General features: G+C 32.2%; 2 protein-coding genes across 2 annotated transcripts; both read left to right on the top strand.

Moving 5' to 3' along the window:
• Nucleotides 1–2,833: 2,833 nt before the first annotated feature.
• On the top strand, nucleotides 2,834–7,319 carry LOC144428327 (uncharacterized). The gene is made up of 7 exons (XM_078117417.1): nucleotides 2,834–3,067; nucleotides 3,328–3,431; nucleotides 4,440–4,533; nucleotides 4,605–4,682; nucleotides 5,245–5,333; nucleotides 5,536–5,726; nucleotides 6,341–7,319. Exons 1-7 carry the CDS (start codon nucleotides 2,983–2,985, stop codon nucleotides 6,591–6,593), a joined length of 894 nt encoding a protein of 297 aa, XP_077973543.1. The 5' UTR covers nucleotides 2,834–2,982; the 3' UTR covers nucleotides 6,594–7,319.
• A 6,476-nt stretch (nucleotides 7,320–13,795) lies between these two features.
• Nucleotides 13,796–15,909, top strand: LOC144428034 (lectin-like). Its single transcript, XM_078116676.1, has 4 exons — nucleotides 13,796–13,867; nucleotides 14,353–14,415; nucleotides 15,279–15,469; nucleotides 15,657–15,909. Exons 1-4 carry the CDS (start codon nucleotides 13,796–13,798, stop codon nucleotides 15,907–15,909), a joined length of 579 nt encoding a protein of 192 aa, XP_077972802.1.
• The last annotated feature ends 2,979 nt before the right edge of the window (nucleotides 15,910–18,888 follow it).

Below are 18,888 nucleotides of genomic sequence, written 5' to 3' on the forward strand. Positions count from 1 at the left end.
CATCAATCCCATCAAATAAGCGAGCCAAAGTTATACGGGACTTTTATTATCCTTGTTAAACAGGAAGGTGTGTGCATTAATACGTTCGTAACATCATCGTAATATATTAGGATAAAAATTATTAATTGAACTTCGCAGTTTATCACACCGCGTTGGTCAAACTAAAAATATATTTAGTTTTATTTGAATTATTACTTTCCACTCAGAGATGTTTCCAATTTTGCAGGACAAGAGTCAGTTTGGTATTAGTTGCCAAATATTTTGAATCTCATATATTCAACTTAGGCTTCTATTTTCCTCGTTGAAAAAATATATTTAAAAGCATCAATGATCCTGTAATTGAATTTTCGATGCATGAATGACCAATGCAGTGGTGAAGTTTGAAATACCAATGTATATAACAGGGTGGACCAAGGTTGTCGGCCTCGCGGGCCACAAAATTATTTTTGCATTTTTTGCGGGCCACAATAGTGCCAAGAATAGGCAAACATTGTGATACAAAACAAACACTTTTATTGTTCAAATACATTATCATTATTTGTCTTTTACCAAGCTAAAACATGGAAGAACCACCAAAAAACTCAATAAAACGTGCAAAAATCTTACTATATATATCCTACATGCAGTGTAAGCTTTCAAACTCTTCAAAACGGAAAAAGTGCCATAAAGAGAAAATGCTGTTTTAGAATTTGAGATACAGAAGTGTAATTAGTAATTACTAAATTGTCTGACATATAGACAGTATTTGTTGTAATACTGTTTAGGCTGGTTGCAAAAAAACCATCCGGCAGGCATTATATTTTCGGTCATAATATTAATATTTATTTATCAGGCATGGCCAACTTAGGCTAATAGAGTCATCATTCCATTTTTAGTTTTCTATAAAGCCTATTTTGTTAGCATATATTCCCGACCAAAAAGATAGAAAGCCAGTTAACAATTTAGACTAACCAAGCACATTATTCAACTTCGCTTGTTGCCTCAGCTAGCCATAACACTATTCAATTCAGTGACATTAGTGATGTAACAATATTTCGAAGGATTTTTTGGGGTATTTTCATGACGAAACAACACCGAATGCGATTTTTTGTCACCCTACCGATAAAATGTAACGCACGCCACAGATAATGAAGTGGCGGGCCACATGTGGACCGCGGCCCTGGGTTTGGACCACCCTGGTATATAATATGTAAATAGATCGCGGTTTTTCGTCGATATGCCTTTGCGCCAAGGGGGAAAAGGGCTGTTCATTTTTATAGACAATGTGCAGAGCTAATATTCGATATATCATAGCTTAACTCAACACAAAACTAAACAAACGCAATGATTGATCTTTTTGGCGCAATACACAAACCAAATAGACAGTAATATAAACTAGCGGAATATTAAGAGTCTACTGATGAATTAATTGACCTTCGACATGCATATTCTCATATATATATGCAAACTGACATCATATATGCAAACATATTTATATGTCAGAGTACCCAATGTTACAGAACAGGTTGTTCTTTTTTAGTTTTTTTAAGGTGAATAATACAAAAGCCCACACCGTGCTGCTTTGCAATATAATGTTGGTTGCCTTCAGTACAAGAGAGGTATAACTAAATATAAATAAATTGGGCATCCATGACATTTAAAGCCAGCCGTAGAATTTGGCATCAATTTTCTCCAATGGGTATGTGTACTCAATATCACCCACAAATGTTTGCGTTTCAGACAAAAATCCATTTCTTTATTTTAATTATATTTTACCTTGGGGTTGGTTCTTATGATCTTGTGCACACCTCTCCGAAGTAAACAAATATTCAATGTTATTTACCGTAGTCTGTTGGATCACTATGATTTCAAATAATAAATTGTCAAATTTTATTTAAAATGAACTGATTTACATCCCTGCCGGTGCGTGTTAAGTTTGATAGCAATGATCAAAAATATTTGTTTATTCATTCAAGCTTCAAATCAAGATTGCAAATTGCCAACCACTTAATTATCACGTCGGTATAGTTGAACTGAATCACTGGCTTTTTCGGCTGGTGTAATGAAATGTCGCCTAGTAGCATAATATTGGTAGAACTAACATATTTTAGTTAAATATCGAGTTTCGTAGGGCTATGTGAAAATTTGGGGAAAATTGCATAAAATAGCTTTCGAGTGAAATCAAGCGCATTTGTGTACTGAAAATGTAAAATAGATCAGTATATTAATCGTGGAAAAAAGATTTTTATTCCTCAAAACATCAATCTCACTTCACCATAACAAGACAAACAATAACAACAGAAACAACGACGACGACTAGAATTCAACAAATTGTTCGATCGGCACAGATCCGACGTAGCTGTGGAGTGTACAGAAGAAATGAATCCACGAAGAATAAAATTTGGAATCTAAATATAGACTCAGATTGTATAAACCAAATAGATATTCCTTTAAATATTGAGTCACTATTTATTTTTCACTGCTACGCTAGGTTCATCGGAATTACCAGTGCAATAGTTGACTTTTGAATATTGAGTCACTATTTATTTTTCACTGCTACGCTAGGTTCATCGGAATTACCAGTGCAATAGTTGACTTTTGAATATTGCGTCATATCATTTGTCACTTTCTCTCATATTACACTGTTATTATAAACCAGTGATATTGCTTCCCACTTCTTATGTATATCTGATTAGGCTTGTTGGAGGGAGGAATTGAAGTGGTAATTTAAATTGAATGGTGTAGTTCGCCATATAGCTTATATGGGCAACCTTCATATTTTCCTTACCTATGAATCTTTATCATAATATTTATTGTGTCTGCTGTTATATTGTTTTATTATGGTGGTTTCGATATAAGTATAGGTGAAAAATGTGAATTTGCCTAAATTTTTTCGTGTAGAGTTGACTAATTCGTCTGAGTTGCTTCTGATTCTCTGTAAAATGGTTATCGGCACCATGTCGTCGTGTATTTGAAAAGCAGAACTTTTCATAAAGCTACAATATGGAGATGGCATGTTATGCAAATGTTGAAAATGTATATGAAACCGTTCAGGCTGCTTCGAGACCACCTTCAATTCCTAAACAAGGTTTGTGTTTTATTTGATCAACTTAAATTCTAATTTGTAATATAACAGGAGAAAAGGAAAAAATAGGATACGAGGGTGAACAGGCATGGCGAAACTGTTGAAAATTCAAATGTCCTTCCTCATATAAAATTAGCTATTTTACAGAAATGCCGTGACAAATTTTAATTTCCCTTTTTTTACGTATAATAAGAAATGAGTAATTTTTTATCACATGAAATTTAATTTTTTTAATGCCCTTCGTCCACGTTTTCTTTTCACAGATAACAATGAAGCTACGAACAAGAAAACTTTGTTTGTTGTCGCTATATCTTTCGGAATATGCTTCTTATTATCTGTTGCTGCATTTATCCTCCTGATTATGCAAGTTAGTTAATACTGGGAATTTAATTAAGCCTATGTACTACATCAGGGGTCACCAAACATTTTGAACCGCGGGCCAGGTATGACTCAAACTGTGTTGAAACGGACGGGACAAATATTTTTGTCAATGCAATACCATATATTCCCAAAAGTTGGGAAATCCATTCAATTGATTCAACAATATAAATTCTACTTTTCTGAAGTCTCGAATATTAAATTGTATATCGCAGAATATAGATCAAGAACAGCATAGCAAAAAATATTTACACGATTTCTAAACAACTATCCTGAAGTAGTCATGCATGTTGCGGTCATGCATATCCGCATGTTAGCAGTACAAAAGTTAACGTGATTTGTACTATTAGCGCAAAATGCACGTTCGACGTTCATTTTAGCACGAGAAACGTGCACAGCAACTGTTCGCCGAAAGCACGCGCCATGAGTGCACGAGTGCATCCTTCGCAGAAGCCGTTGCATACCGGTAGAGAATTTTAGCATATTTTATTACAGTTATGAGCTAATTCTAGACAATTATTGATTACCGCAATTAAACTACAATTTCTAAGATGGGTGAATTATGAATGACTTTTTTGATTCATACTAAATTTTGTGATCACGACCAAAAACTAGCGAATAGCATTCAAAATCGCGAAAACGAGGTATTGTTTGAAACCACGACTAAAAATCTGTCCTAGTAACAAAAGTATCTGAGCGGATGCGAAAGGGGGTATATTGTTACATCACTTCTTGCATCTTGCTGATTGGCCAATGTTACTAAATGAACAACAAAGTCGGTGCTCGGGGAAACATCCTTCGAAAAATATACGCTATTTTACGTGTTATTGCGGGCCAGATGAAAGGTCGCCACGGGCCGGATCTGGACCGCGGGTCGTTTGGTGACCCCCTATTCTATATAATAACATCAAATAAAATATTCGTATTTAAAAAAAGTTTTTTGTTTTTCAACTTCTGGTATAATCGCTTTACTTGTAATAGTCAAATTTATATTAAGCTCCAGAACGAGATGAATGGTATGAGAGAAAAATTGGACAAATTGAATGAGATTGATTCATCTCTCGCCAGCAATATAAACGACACTCAAAAACGTAAGATATATTGATTCCAGTCGGAACATGTAAACTGTAAATTAGCATCAAAATATTTTTTTTAATTTAAGAACAATTGGAAAACTTTGAAAAATTGACAACACAGCTCAATTTTTCCCTTGCGAAGATTTCGAATGAAACTCAAACGAGTAAGTTTATATTTTTTAATATGTTAATAACTGGGCATCGCATTTCAAAAGCTTGGGAACGACACTCGAAAACGTAAGTTATTTAACATTTCCATGAAAATTGCCAATGGTATGTCAATGAAGTTTAACATTTGTTTTAAAACTTGTAACTGAGTTAAATCATTTAAAATACTGGCAACACATTTTCATTCTTTCTTTATAAAAATTTCCAAGAAAACACAAAAAAGTAAGTTTAAATTCCTGACTTCGGTCAGACGAAACGTTACAGAAATATATTTGTGTTCGTGTGCAGCAAGACTCTTGAATTGAATAGAATCGTATTATAGATATTTGAAATTTTCATTGGGTTTTCGCTTTATCAGGTTTAACATAGTTTATTGAAATAAAAACAAAACATAAAATTCATAGACATATATAAATAATAAGGTAGGCTGGTCACCTGACTTCTCTGACGCTTCAGAAATAAAGTGGATTATATTAAAAGTCTCTGTAAAAATCCTATTGCTTCAGCTCCGAAAATGTGATTTGTTACCTAATACAATGTTTTTGAATAAACTTTCAGCTTCTACGAGTATAAAATATGAGTTGGAAATTATGAAAACTAAAGTGAGCCAACTTGACTCCAAAATATTGATTGGAGATAAAAAATTGGTGAGATTAAGTAAAAGCAACCAAATATATATTTTTTTATCTATCATTTTTTATTATCAATTTTCACAAATTATATGATAATTATTTTTGTACATTAAACATTAAAAAACGAAATTTTTGTTGTTTATGTTGCATCTAGTTATACAGTGACATGCAAGCACACAATAATTTAGTTTTATTGTAAATTTAGTTTGCTTTACAGAAAGCAAATCTGACTGAAGCGAGTTCGAATATTGACAAATTATTGTCCATTATCGGGTGGTTCAGAGCAAGCAATAATCTCATTTATAAACGTTTCACTGATTCTGTCAACTATACAACTGCAAAGGCTATATGTGAAGGAATGGGGGCTCGCTTGGTTTCAACTGGAATTAGGAACAACCAAGTGAAAAAGTATGTCTGTTGATTGCAAAAAAATATGTAATTTGTAAAAAAGCTAGATTTGTTTGTTTTGGGGAGTTATGTGTAGTATTAGGGCAAAAAAGTTTTTTCTCAAATACTGAAAAATTTATTTGGAGTTTATAATAGCTCAAATTGTAACTACTTTCAGAAAGCTAGTATTTGACTTTGAAATTTGTTGCGTTGGAAACATCTTCTTGGCGTGTAGTTTCAGTTATTTATCATTATTTATAGGTTATTTTTTACAGCACAAATGAAATGTATTGTTAAGTGAAAACCAAACATGTACGTGGTACCTTGTACTTTGTTGATAATGACACAAAAACTATTCTTCACTATCACTTAACAAATGCTTTGAAATATTCAGCGTAAATAGAAAAAGTGTCAACTACAACCTCATTTTTTATTTTTTCACAATCTTTGTGGCACTTTGAGCTCGCTGTTTTAACACAAATTTTGCTAATTAATTGGTAAATTAATCTTTCATAAGAATAAAACGTACCACTAAATTTGTAACTTTATCTCTTGTACATGTGAACTGTAATATAGGAATGAGGCTATAAATGAAGTTTTAACTCTCGGTAATTTATAATCCTGCATCTTCTCAGTGAAATATTTACGAAACATTACTTAACCGGAGCGTATGCATGGATAGGATTGGACGACATCAGCAATGAAGGAGTTTGGATTTGGTCGGATGGAGTAAATGATTCACCAAGCGCGATATGGGCACCGGGGGAACCAACAGGAGGTTTTAACGAAGACTGCGCAATCATGCTATTTTGGAATTCCAAACTTGTTGTTTATGATGGTGGCTGTACTGATTCCTATCGATTTGTTTGCGAAAAAGACTTTGCATGATATTCCTAATATTTTATTTTTTTTAGTTCGAGTTTTTAGATAATCTAATAAATCAGTTCAAATAAGAAATAATAATCAAGAAATGTAAGCGCATTTCACTTTCTCATCGTTAAGTTGTTTCATGAAAATATATTGTTCGATTTTATTTCGAAAATATTGTTTCATATTGTAATCTACCTTAATTTATGTTTATTAGCAAAAAAAATATTGTAGTATTTGTTATATTAATTTCATGTTTATTAAATGCTTTCAAGTTTATTATTTTCAATTCGAAGACCCCGAAGTTTTATTCTTGCCATTTAACGCACGAAAACGCAGAAGAAAAATTGAAATTACATATTAAAAGTCCAAGAAAGATTTAAATTTGTATATGTATTTGTCCATCGGATTAATTGAAATTGTGCTCAATTAATTCAGAGACATTATAAAAAATTTATTTCTGAATTAGGTTAGATATTTTAATATATTTTCTCACTTTATGAATTTCATTGTTTCAAATTCAATCATGAAAATTGCGATTGCGCTACAAACGCGTTGCGCTACAAACTGGTTATTTTGTAATCTCTATTACATATTATTATGTTTATTATGTGATAAACGCTATGGTGATATTTATTTGAAATGTAAATGATAACCAAATCGTGTCCATCTACACAATGTTTTTCACAACGTTCCTTGTATATTTACCTATAAAATTTTTTTATTTATGCAACAAAGTCGATCCAAATTCTGTGTGACATGTTTAAAGTTATGACTATTCTTCTGTAATAAACTTGTTAATATATTTAAAGTATACTTCCGTATTGGTGTTTTCTGCAAATTGATTTTGACACACTAAATTTTTATGGAATTTTTTAGGCTTAATATGTGGTTGTGAATTGTGATGAAAATTATGTAAACTTGTTTCTGTTTTTATTTACGTTTATAATATTATCTACTTTCACATCTTATCAATTCATGTTCTGCTTTTTGTATTAAAAGAAATGTAAAAACAATTCAAGAAAAAATTTGATCAATAATATTCAAATTTTAATTAGTGTGATGAGTCTTTTGCGAACACTTTATTTTGGATCATCAAAACGTTGAAAAAATTTGTAGTCATTTCAATATTTGTGAAATCCATTCATATTTAAAATTTTACCTTATTCTGTTATGGCTAGTGCAAATGTGCAGCATGGGGGAGCAATGGGCATGTGAAATAAATTGAATGCGATTTGCGACGAAATGGCATTGTGTCAAGATGTACCGGGGTTTCAGCAAGTGCGACCTTCCCTGCTTGAAGATTAATCTGAACTGTTACTTATTCATGAATATTATTTTACAGGACATAAGTCATAATATATATATCATTCATAATACACACAGATAAGCGGCGCACAAGCTTAGATGAAAGATAAGTAGTTGGTCCTACAGAAGCCAAATCATCAACGAAAGTACTAATTCATAAATTGTTAAATATTAATGTATGAAAATATGTAAATAAATCTGTACGATATTTTTACTACTAATTTAGTGAAATATTGTCGGTACGTTTCTTAATCGGAGAAAGTGCATGAATATGATTGGACGACATTAGCAATGAGAGAATTTAGGTATGGTCGGATGGAATGCATGATTTTCCAAGATATCATTGGGGATCAGCAGAACCGAACGGCAACAGAAGAGAAAACTGCGGAAAAAATTTTCAATTAAAATGTTTACTTTATTATTTTTTTTATTTTATATTCGTTTCTCAAATTTACTATCTCCAACTAATGACCATTAAATCAAACTTTATCATATCAGAATCGAAATTCGATATTGATCTTGAAGAAACAGTCATCAGTAAAAAAATGTAATGGAGTTGCGCAAGGAATTGTCTATTTTGTATTATACATTTCATGCTATGATGCTTTTGAAAATTGATGATTGTGACAAACTGCATGTGGATAGTCCCAAAAGGTTATGATTCAGGTGACCATTACGCATATTATTTTCAATTATTTAATCTAATTCAGGCACATCAAATGCTGTATGTCAAACAAAGTTTTGACAAAGCTACCAAAAAAAAATTCACTGCAATTGCTGATAATTTTTTTCATTATTAACATGTTTTAAATCTGAAAACTTTTATCCAAATATCAAATATTTGATGTCTAAACATATTTTCGTCAGCAGAAAACAAAAACAAAAGTACTACGGCCAAACTGGCTCAGGGCCTGAAAAATTAAAAACATCTGTAGAGAGTAAATTTATATCAAATATATTTTAATTTTGACCTGTAACACTGCAAAGTCTGATTGGTAAAAAAGATAGATTCATAGCTAGATTGAAATGTTGTTTTAAACTTATAATGCACATAAACCAGCTTATTTCGAACATTCTGATCAAATATTTGTTAACTCAAAAGACTCTTTTATCTGATGAAATTTGTGGTTTTCTCTTTAGATTTAGAATTTAATTTTAGGATTTTGGTAATTTTACTTCATAAAGATGAAGATTTCACAGTTAATAAATAAACTTTATTGACATCGTCATGCTTCTAGCTTTCAAAAAGTCTCTATAATACTCAGCTAAATAATTTTTAAATATTTTCAACATTTTTGGCATATTGATAATAGTATGGTTGACCAATTACGTATATGAGATGCGACTTTTCGACCAAATAACAATGCGCCAAGAGGTAGAAGTGTTTTTATTTGTTTTAATAGGCATTGTTTCCGTAACAGGAAACGATTAATAATTGAAGGGGCATTATAGGAAAATCAATCCTAAAGCCCAACAAACGCAGTGACCTTTTTGGCGCAGTACACAAAAACAAAATGAACAATAATAGAAAATATTTGGATAGTGAGTGTTTGCTAATGAATTACTAACTCTTCCTGCTTTTTAACAGTCTTTTTGTTGTATTCAAACTCTGAAAGAAAATTAATAAGAATATTTAAACCTGCATGCACATTTTTGAATCCAGCCGTAGATTTTTGCAATAATTTTATCTATTGGGCATTTGCACTCAATGCGTTTATATTTCCACGTAAATTTGCGACTGTGTATAACTGTGATAATGACTTTAAATCCATATTATCAATGCGTCAAAGGTGGGAGACAAAATATATATTTTACGAAAAGCAATGATAACTATAGTTACCGAATATGTGACACATTACTTCCTTGATACTTGAGCTAAGAAATGTTTTTATATGGCCAATGCTCGCTCCAAGAATATCATGATATAAATAGGAATAGAAAAGATTCTCTTTCATTTTATATTTACACACGTGGATTTATTTACATTTAGACGTGTGGGGCTTAACTACTTGACGTACTCGATATGAGAAATTAAATAACTTCAATATGAGCCAATCACATTTCAATAATACTGGTTAGGACACAGGGAAGAAAGAAGAATTTTTGCCAAGCTATACTGAGTTATTCAAGCTTACTAACAATATTGAAACCATCTTCTGGTAGATTGCTCTTTACTCCTACGCGACCTCGACGGCCAGTTTCAATTAAAAATTGGTTGTCAACGCTTGGAAAATCCATAGTGGAAAATCCATCCAGTGGCGAAAAATGTCATTTTGGACACCTGAGACGTGAGTGGACCTATGGATCGTTTTAATATTATTTTTTTGTTCTTGTTAATTTTCGTCTTCATCATTATAAAATTGCCTTTCTCTTCAAATACTGAACCAATTGCTTTGAACTTTTCATTAGTTAAAGATTGATTTTTTTGCCAGAAGACTATTACTTTTGTTTATTCTCAAATTTTCTATGAATCTTATCAGATCTAGTATTTCATCCAAAATTGCGCTGTATAACTTTTTATTTATGGTTTTAATCCGCCAAGCGTGACGGCTGATTGGGAAAATTCTCGCGACTAGAAACTTGGAAGTTTTTGAGGGTACGGTACTGGTAACGTCTGGACTGCCAAGGTAAGGAAGGACTGCTTCGCTCTGGTCCACTTGTCCATATATATGAGCATTGCTCTCTTGTTATTTATATATTATCATCATGTCTCTTCTATCAAATAATAATCTGATAGAAATACCATAAATAAGAATTTCCCAGTAACAGACAACCCTCATTCATACCATATATATTGAAAGTATCAATAAATTTTGTTCGAGTAATTTTAAACAAATCAGAGGTGCAGACCAGATTGTATTTTTCCAAATGAAAATAGTTTGGAGAATAATTTAATAATTTTGATTTAATGAGTCATAAATAACCGAATAAGACAAAACGTTTAACACATGATACCACATGATATGAAATTAGAAATATTCATTAATTGCTTGCAGTGACCCAAACCTGACCGGTGTGATTGAACTGTGATTGACGTGCATTGAAGCAATTGAGTGCGTCACATTGTCAACACAAACACAGCCTTGAAGAATGATTGAATAAAATAATCATAAAATATAATGTGGATAATATATGCTAAACCGTTATGCGTTCATATTTGTAATTACGAGATTCATAACACATTGGTTATTTTAAAACACGTATTCATTTAAATGTCGAGGAATTAGAATGTCACACATACAAAAGGAATTTATCTTTCCCTGAAGAAATTAATTCTAAATGGAAATGGTTCCATTGTTAAAAATCCATTGGAAATAACCAATTGTTTCGACAACTATTTTGTGTCAATTGGAACTTTCGTCCAAGCTTCGTCGACCGAATTCTGATGTTTTCAAACGCTACGTGCAATGGGAAGTCAAAAGTACCGTTTATCTGGAACCAGTGGGTGAAAATAAACTATTAGCTGAACTAACCAAAATTAATATAAACAAGGCTAATGGGTCTGATAATATTCCACCAAAATTTATTAAGTTTACAGCTGATATTATATCTCCCTACTTAGCACTTCCTAGCTTCTCCCTACTTAGCTGTTTTTTTTTGTGTATGAAAAATGGGATTTTTCCATTAATTTTTAAAATTTCCAGAGTAACACCACTCCACAAAGCTGGAGATCGTAAAGTTTTTTCAAATTATCGTCCCATTTCTGTACTCTCCTCAATTTCCAAAATTTTTGAACGTTTAATATACACACGCTTAAAACTATTTTTGACAAGCACAATGTTATAAGTGACTATCAATTTGGTTTCCGTGAAAGCTGTAGTAGTGTAGTACCACCCATGGCGTTCTTGATATTATGAAATCTGCTATAGATGACTTAGAGAAAAATAAAATTAATTTTAATGTTTTTCTTGACTTATCGAAAGCTTTCGATACTGTAAATCATTCTATATTGCTAATCAAACTGTCCATGTATGGTATTCGTGGTGTTGCTGGTTAATTACTGACAAGATACTTGTGTCAGCGTCAATATGTCAAATTGGATTCCACAACTTCACAATATCTCCCAATATCTTGCGGAGTTCCTCAGGGCTCAATTTTGGGGCCTTCACTATTTATAATCTATGTTAATGATCAAAATAATGATACCAATAGTGACACCAGAATGTTTGCTGATGACACATGTATTGCTAAAAGCCACCAATGCCCTCGTATTCTTCAAATTCTCATAAATGATGAAATAAGCAAAGTGGATGCCTGGATGAGAGCAAATAAATTGACTGTAAATTATTCTAAATCGACCTATATGCTTTCTCACCAAAAAAATATAAGTAAAGCTTTCCATGTATCTGTTGGTGATAAAATGTTAATTGAAGTGTCATGCATGAAATATCTTGGGATAATTATTGACAACAAACTTAAATGGCATGCTCATACAGAATATATATATAGCAAGTTATCAAGAGTGACTGGAATTGTGTTCAAACTTAGACACTGTTTGACATTGCATACTTTGAAAATCATTTACTATTTATTATTTCATTCTTGTATTCTGTATGGTATTGTAACTTGGGGTTGTTGTGACAAAACCAGTCTTAACAAATTACAGCTAATCCAAAATAAAGCAATTTGAGCCATACGCGGGGTGCCACGCTGGGCAAATTTGAGTAGTTATTACAAAATCCTCGGTATTCTTAGAACAAAAGATCTATATTTTTATGAAATGGGAAGGCTCATGTATCAAGCGGTAAAAAGCACTGCCCCTCGCGTAATACAACAATATTTTGTTACAACAAAAAATGCACATACATATGGTACTCGTTCATCTTGAAAGGGAGGATTATTTGTACCACGATTTTCATCCTCGCGGGCCGAAAATTTCATAAAGTACAAGGGTGTGAGAAATTTGAACGATATTAACGAAAACCTAAAAGAAATTTCCAGTTTAATGTTTTTTCCAAGAAGTATTTCCAGTCTTTTCTGAATAAGTACTGATTCATAACTTTTCAACTTATACGTTTTTATTTTGTGTCGTATAAAATTAAACGCCTTTTCTTGCCGCTTCTATTTCAAATTCGTCTCAATATGTGTCACATTACTCTTGTTGCTTGATTGTTAGTTACAACAAGTTAAAATGTTTTATAATTGGTATAATATAAAATGTAATCTGTCAGCCTTTTTTATGCCAGGAATGTTATTTCGATTTAGTGACCGTATGGTCCTTCCAACCTTCTATCAATTTCGTTGTTAGTCGATTTATTCTTCTTTTACTTATTGAATGTTGTTGTTTGTGTTTGATTTGTTGGCTAATGACTGGATGATGAATAAACTTTTATCTATCTATCTACTGTCACATGTTCTGTTCTTTTCAGAACCACCTTTGATGTTGTGTTATTTCACTAGAATTTACATAATCGAGAATACATCTAGAGCTATAAATTGAAACAGATAATGTGGTATGACGTATGCACTGTCACATAACCGAGTGTATGTTGTTTTTTGCCATAAGGGTTTTGCCGCCCACTGATAATAATAATATCGGAATTACGTTGATATTGATTTCATTTGACGTGAAATGTTAGCTGATTAATCAATGTTAGCTGCTAATTCTCTATGAAACGGTTATCGGCACTAAGACTTCGCATTTGAGAGGCATAACATTTTATAAAGCTTGTGAAGATGGAATATTATGTAAATTGTCAAAGTGAAAATGAATATGAAACCCCTCAAACTGCTTCAGGGCCGCCTGTGATTCCTAAACAAGGTTTGTGTTTTATTTGATTTGCAAAAAATTTAATTTGTGAAATTTCAATAGAAAAAATAGATATAGTATGTAAACAAAAATGGGAATACATTATGTGCCCCGCTTTGCATTTCAGGAGAAATGGATGTGGTAACACTTCATTTCGGGTAAAAATATGAATTTTGTTTACATGAGTCGTTCAAGGTATGAATTTCCAAGCTCGTATTCTTTAGCGGCTGCAGACACGGTAACATGGGTCAACTGCTTTGGCTTGCCTGCTAAAACCACATGTTCAACTTGAGCAAGATTTCCAACCAGTGCGACCATCCATTCACGCTCCGTAGCTTGCCCCGCCTCATCTACAAAATATTCCTATTTTTTGTAGTAATATTTGAGAAAAACCTTAAAAAAATATAATTAATTCATACATAAGTATGACAAGAGTAATATTCTATGTGATCTCATATACGACAAGTCTATTATTGACGTTTCACATATATTTTTTTCATAGACAACAATAAAGCTACGAATACGAAAACTTTGTTTGTCCTGGGGATATTTCTGGGAATCTGCACGTTAGTGTCTGTTGCTGCATTTATTTTGATTATACAAGTTAGTATAGTTATCGTGTATTTTCGATATTTATCCAATTTTGAATTTAAATTAACTTTATGTACTACTTTATTAAACCGATTATTTATATGATACGATTTGCTTTAAATTTTTTTCAAGCTTCAGGACGAAATGAAACTTATGAGAGAAAAACTGGACACGTTAAAAACGACTCTCAAAAACGTAAGATATATCAATTTATAATCGAATTGTGTCATTTAAATTACCAACAAATTTTTATCATTTATTTTTTTCTGTTAAAACTTTGAATAAAAGGACAACGGAATTAAATTCCAATCTTGCAAAAATTTGAAATGGAATACAAAAAAGTAAATTAAAGTAAGCAACGCTTTCAAAAAAAGAAGTAAAAACGACGTCTAAAATCAAAATCTATCTATTCTAGATTGACAAATTTTCACATTTTATTTTACTTTCAGAACAAATTGAAATAGTACAGAAGCTAGCAATAAAATTCAATTCTTCCTGTACAAAGATCTTAAACAAAAATTAGGTTGTTATTATCAATATTTCAAATAATGAATGAATCCCTTGAGAAAGAATAAAAACAAGAAAGATACTTTTAAATAAAATCTACTATAAATTTCAATTAAAACGCGCCAATTCTGAATATAGAAAATTTATTGTTGTATTCAATAAACATTTAACCGAGAATATCAGTCGGAGACCGAAGACTTATCGATCGGAGGTTAGGAGATCCCCCAAAACAGCGCTCTTACTCCATAGTGACACCGTGTGTCCCATCACTAATTAGTTAATAACTCGCTAATTATACGACATAATTCATCGAAAATTTAATTGTTTTCGTGAGATATCACATGTATCTAACAAACAAACAAAGAAACAGACAAATACCTATCAACCTATATCTTAAGATCGATAAGTAATAACCTCATTAGAAATAGAAGTCGAAAAAATATTGCTGCTGATATTGCTTTTATGGTTGGAAAATTTAGATCAAAATATTTTAAAATTCTATTCAAGATTTGAATCCTATTTTAAAATCCTAGTTTAACTTTATTTCACAGAACACAAACCTGACTGATGCAAATTCTTGGATGAACGAAATGTTTTCCCTATCCGGATGGTTCAGAGCAAGCAATAATCTCATTTATAAACGTTTCACTGATTCTGTCAACTACGCAACTGCAAAGGCTCAATGTGAAGAAATGGGAGCTCGTTTAGTATCGACTGGAATAAGGGACAACAAAGTGAAAATGTATGTTAGTGGTGGGTTACATTACGAAATAACGTGAATTTGTAGTCATCGATTGTAGTTCGATGAAGCAGGTGGAAGATTCATATGAACTGTTATTTTTAAGGGAATTATGTCTTGATAATAATCGTTATTGTAGTTTTACTACAAAAAATCTGAAACTGACCGTAATTATTATTATTCCATTTAGTGAAATATTCCCGAAACATTACTTAGCCGGAGTTAGTGCATGGATAGGATTGGACGACATCAGAAATGAAGGAATTTGGGTTTGGTCGGATGGCGTAAATGAATCACCAAATTCTCTTTGGGATGCGCCAGAACCAAACGGCGGTAGAACCGAAAACTGCGTAGAAGTAGTATTCTATAATTCGACATTTGTTGGCAATGATGCTCCTTGCACTCTTTTCCGTCGTTTTGTTTGCGAAAGGGAGGTCAATTAATGTTCTCCTGAATGAATTTCCCTTTCACAAAACATTGCTTGATTTGAATTCAAAAATATTTTATGATTTTGCGATTTAATTTACTGTTAGTTTAACCTTGAAAAAAGTGAACTTATTTAAACAAATATGAAGTTTTTTTTTAATTCAATTATTTACGTTATTATTTTTTATTTTAGAGTTGTTTCTCAAATTTACTATCTTTGACTAATGACCATAATATCATACTTTTATTTTGTCTGAATCGAACGACCAAAAAAATTGCAAATAGGTCTTTCATTTTGGAAGCGTTTATTTTTAATTATTGAAAACATTTTAACAATTTGATATTAATTTAAATCTTGATCAAACAGTTATCAAGAAAAAGTGAAATTAAGTTGCTGAACGATTTTTCTATTTTGCATTCTACAATTGAATCATTTTGTTTAATCACAAAATTCACTTTAAATGCTGAACGTCTAACCTAAAGTTTTAATAAAGCCACCGCAAAATAGGTATATACATATATTCGGATACCTATTTGCGAAAAAAAAAGCCCAAGTTGAATGAATGAGATTTACGATCCTACCGAACTAAGTAAGGCCAGACTGGCTGAGCAAACATTCTGAGCAAAATTTTTGTTAAACACATAAGAGGTATCTCTTTTCTTTATGTTTTTCGCTTTAAATTAGGATTCCTGTTTCAGTGCTTCGTTAATTTTATTTGATGAATTTACTTCAGAAAGATGAAGATTGCACAGATAATAAATAAATGTCATTGACATCGTTATGCCTCTTGCTGTTATAGATACTCTAGACCAGGGCTTCCCAAAAATTTGAGCTCGCGGCCCCTTTTATTATATTAAAATTTTTCGCGGCCCTTGTTCGCGTTAATAATGCTAAACAGCACGAAATATGCATTTTTGATGTTTTATTGACACAGCTAATTCTCAAATTTTAGTAGGCCTACTCAATTACAAAAACAAGCACATATTTATTCCGATTAACGTTACTCAATTATTCAGTGTAATGGGTGCGAATACTTTTTGCTGCATAGAAAGTCCAGCCTTGGCTCAATGTTTGTTTATGCAGGCCTAAATGATGAATTACGATGTCTGGCCACCGACGGCATGGTCCCTTTTCGGAATTGTTCACTCTTATTGATCAAACTTAGCATAAGACAGCGGTTTGTGTGGCGCCAAATTATCAAGGAAAAAACTCATGGCGCACCTACACGAAAAATATGCTGCCTGAAAGTAAAACACAATTTTGTCATCGTTAATATGTACTTATCTTATCTCTGCCTGGTTTTTCTTCAAAATGCTAAAAAAATCACTCATGTTCAGCAAATGAATAAACTGCAGCCTACGGAATTGCAGCATGTAGGATACCCGACGTAACAGAGCATACACAACATAGAATATTGAAATGAAATTGATTCGTATACACATCATTTGCAACAATGAGAAACAATAAAACATTTAGAATAAATAAAATATGTAACATATTTCGAGGCGCACTTAGCAAATCGCCCCCAGGAACCGCTAGCTTAACGATTATTAAAGCCGGCATTGTTATGCAAGCACACGCAAATCGGGTCTTACGATCAGAATATGCATTGTTATGCAAGCGCGATGATTCTACTGTGTTTCCCCGAAAGGAAAACTAAGCCTGAATTTTAGAAATTATTTTTATTAAAAACGCTCTCCTTTAAAAAAGACTTAGTCGATAGCGCAAATTCTTTTGACCTAATCCCGTGGAAGTGCGTCGTTTCAATTTTGCTAGGACGTCGCAAAATTTCGTGATTCGTGAACCTTTCAAACAACCCATATATATCTTTTACTTTTACAAAAAAAGGGAAGATTATATCGATCTTACCTGTGATGGTGTTACAATAAAAAAGTTTAATTCTGAAAATTCGTTTTTTTGTAGATAAAGATTATTTTTCTTGATTCAATAAGCGTTGCGGACTCCTATCCCCTTTTGCGAATTCGTTTTTATATAAACCAGACTTTTCTACCAAGGTCCATTAAACGTGATTTCACTGACTGTTGTTATGTTTTGTTTGTTCTATTATATGAAATTCATTGCAAAAAAAGTCTTATGGAAAGGTATCCCATACGTATTTTCACGGGAAGTCGTAACTTGAGCATATTTTTGGAGGGCGTCATAATACAATGTTCGAGAACCACTGAGTCCCAGTCGATAGCAAGAAATTTCTACTCTTTCTACTTTTAAATGGTTGATAATCTATATGTAGCAGTTATTTTAAATAAATACGTGCTATTTATAAGTAATGGAAATCGGTATTCATATTTGGCATAATAAAACATCTCGTTATTCTCTACATCCCCCCAAAATAAGCCCTAGTGTTATTTTCAAAATAAAATTGAAGACACTGTTTTATTTACACAGTATGATAATGTGTTCATTAGGAATCGTGAAATTTTTGTTTCACATTATTTTTAGTAATTGTATTTCGAATCAAGAGTCTGGAAAAGTACAATAAATATAGTACTTTGTGTAAAACTGGTGCTCTCTTTGGGCCCCCCAAAATTCGTTTCGCGGCCCCTTCCAGGGCCGCGGCCTCTAATTTGGAAAGCACTGCTCTAGAATATTCAGCTAGAAGATTTGTAAAGATTTTGTGCATAGTGATAATACTATGGTACACCGATTACGTATATTAAATGAGACTTTTCGTCCAAATAACAATGCGCCAGGAGGGAAAAAAAATTAATAGGCATTGTTCTCGTCGCAGGAAATGATTATTAATTGAATCAAACTCATAAATTAATAAATCCTGAAACTTAACAGTAGCAGATATTAAACTTTTTGGCGCAGTACCTATCAAAAAATAAACAACAATTGAAAATATTTGGATAGTGAGTGTTTACTATTTAATTAATATCTCCTAGACACCAATGCTTCCTTTAACTGGCATTTTTTTTTATCTTCAGTCTCTGAAAAGAAATTGATTTGAATATTTCAATGTTTACTGCTATTT

This window comes from Styela clava, chromosome 10 (genome assembly GCF_964204865.1).
Source record: "Styela clava chromosome 10, kaStyClav1.hap1.2, whole genome shotgun sequence".
NCBI lineage: Eukaryota > Metazoa > Chordata > Ascidiacea > Stolidobranchia > Styelidae > Styela > Styela clava.

Coding starts and splice junctions, on each gene's coding strand:
- LOC144428034 (XM_078116676.1), top strand. CDS start 13,796: ATGAATTTTGTTTACATGAGTCGTTCAAGGTATGAATTTCCAAGCTCG. Junction 13,868..14,352: donor CTTTAGCGGCTGCAGACACG/GTAACATGGGTC, acceptor ATTTTTTTCAAG/CTTCAGGACGAAATGAAACT. Junction 14,416..15,278: donor TAAAAACGACTCTCAAAAAC/GTAAGATATATC, acceptor TTTATTTCACAG/AACACAAACCTGACTGATGC.
- LOC144428327 (XM_078117417.1), top strand. CDS start 2,983: ATGGAGATGGCATGTTATGCAAATGTTGAAAATGTATATGAAACCGTT. Junction 4,534..4,604: donor TATAAACGACACTCAAAAAC/GTAAGATATATT, acceptor TTTTAATTTAAG/AACAATTGGAAAACTTTGAA. Junction 5,727..6,340: donor AGGAACAACCAAGTGAAAAA/GTATGTCTGTTG, acceptor GCATCTTCTCAG/TGAAATATTTACGAAACATT.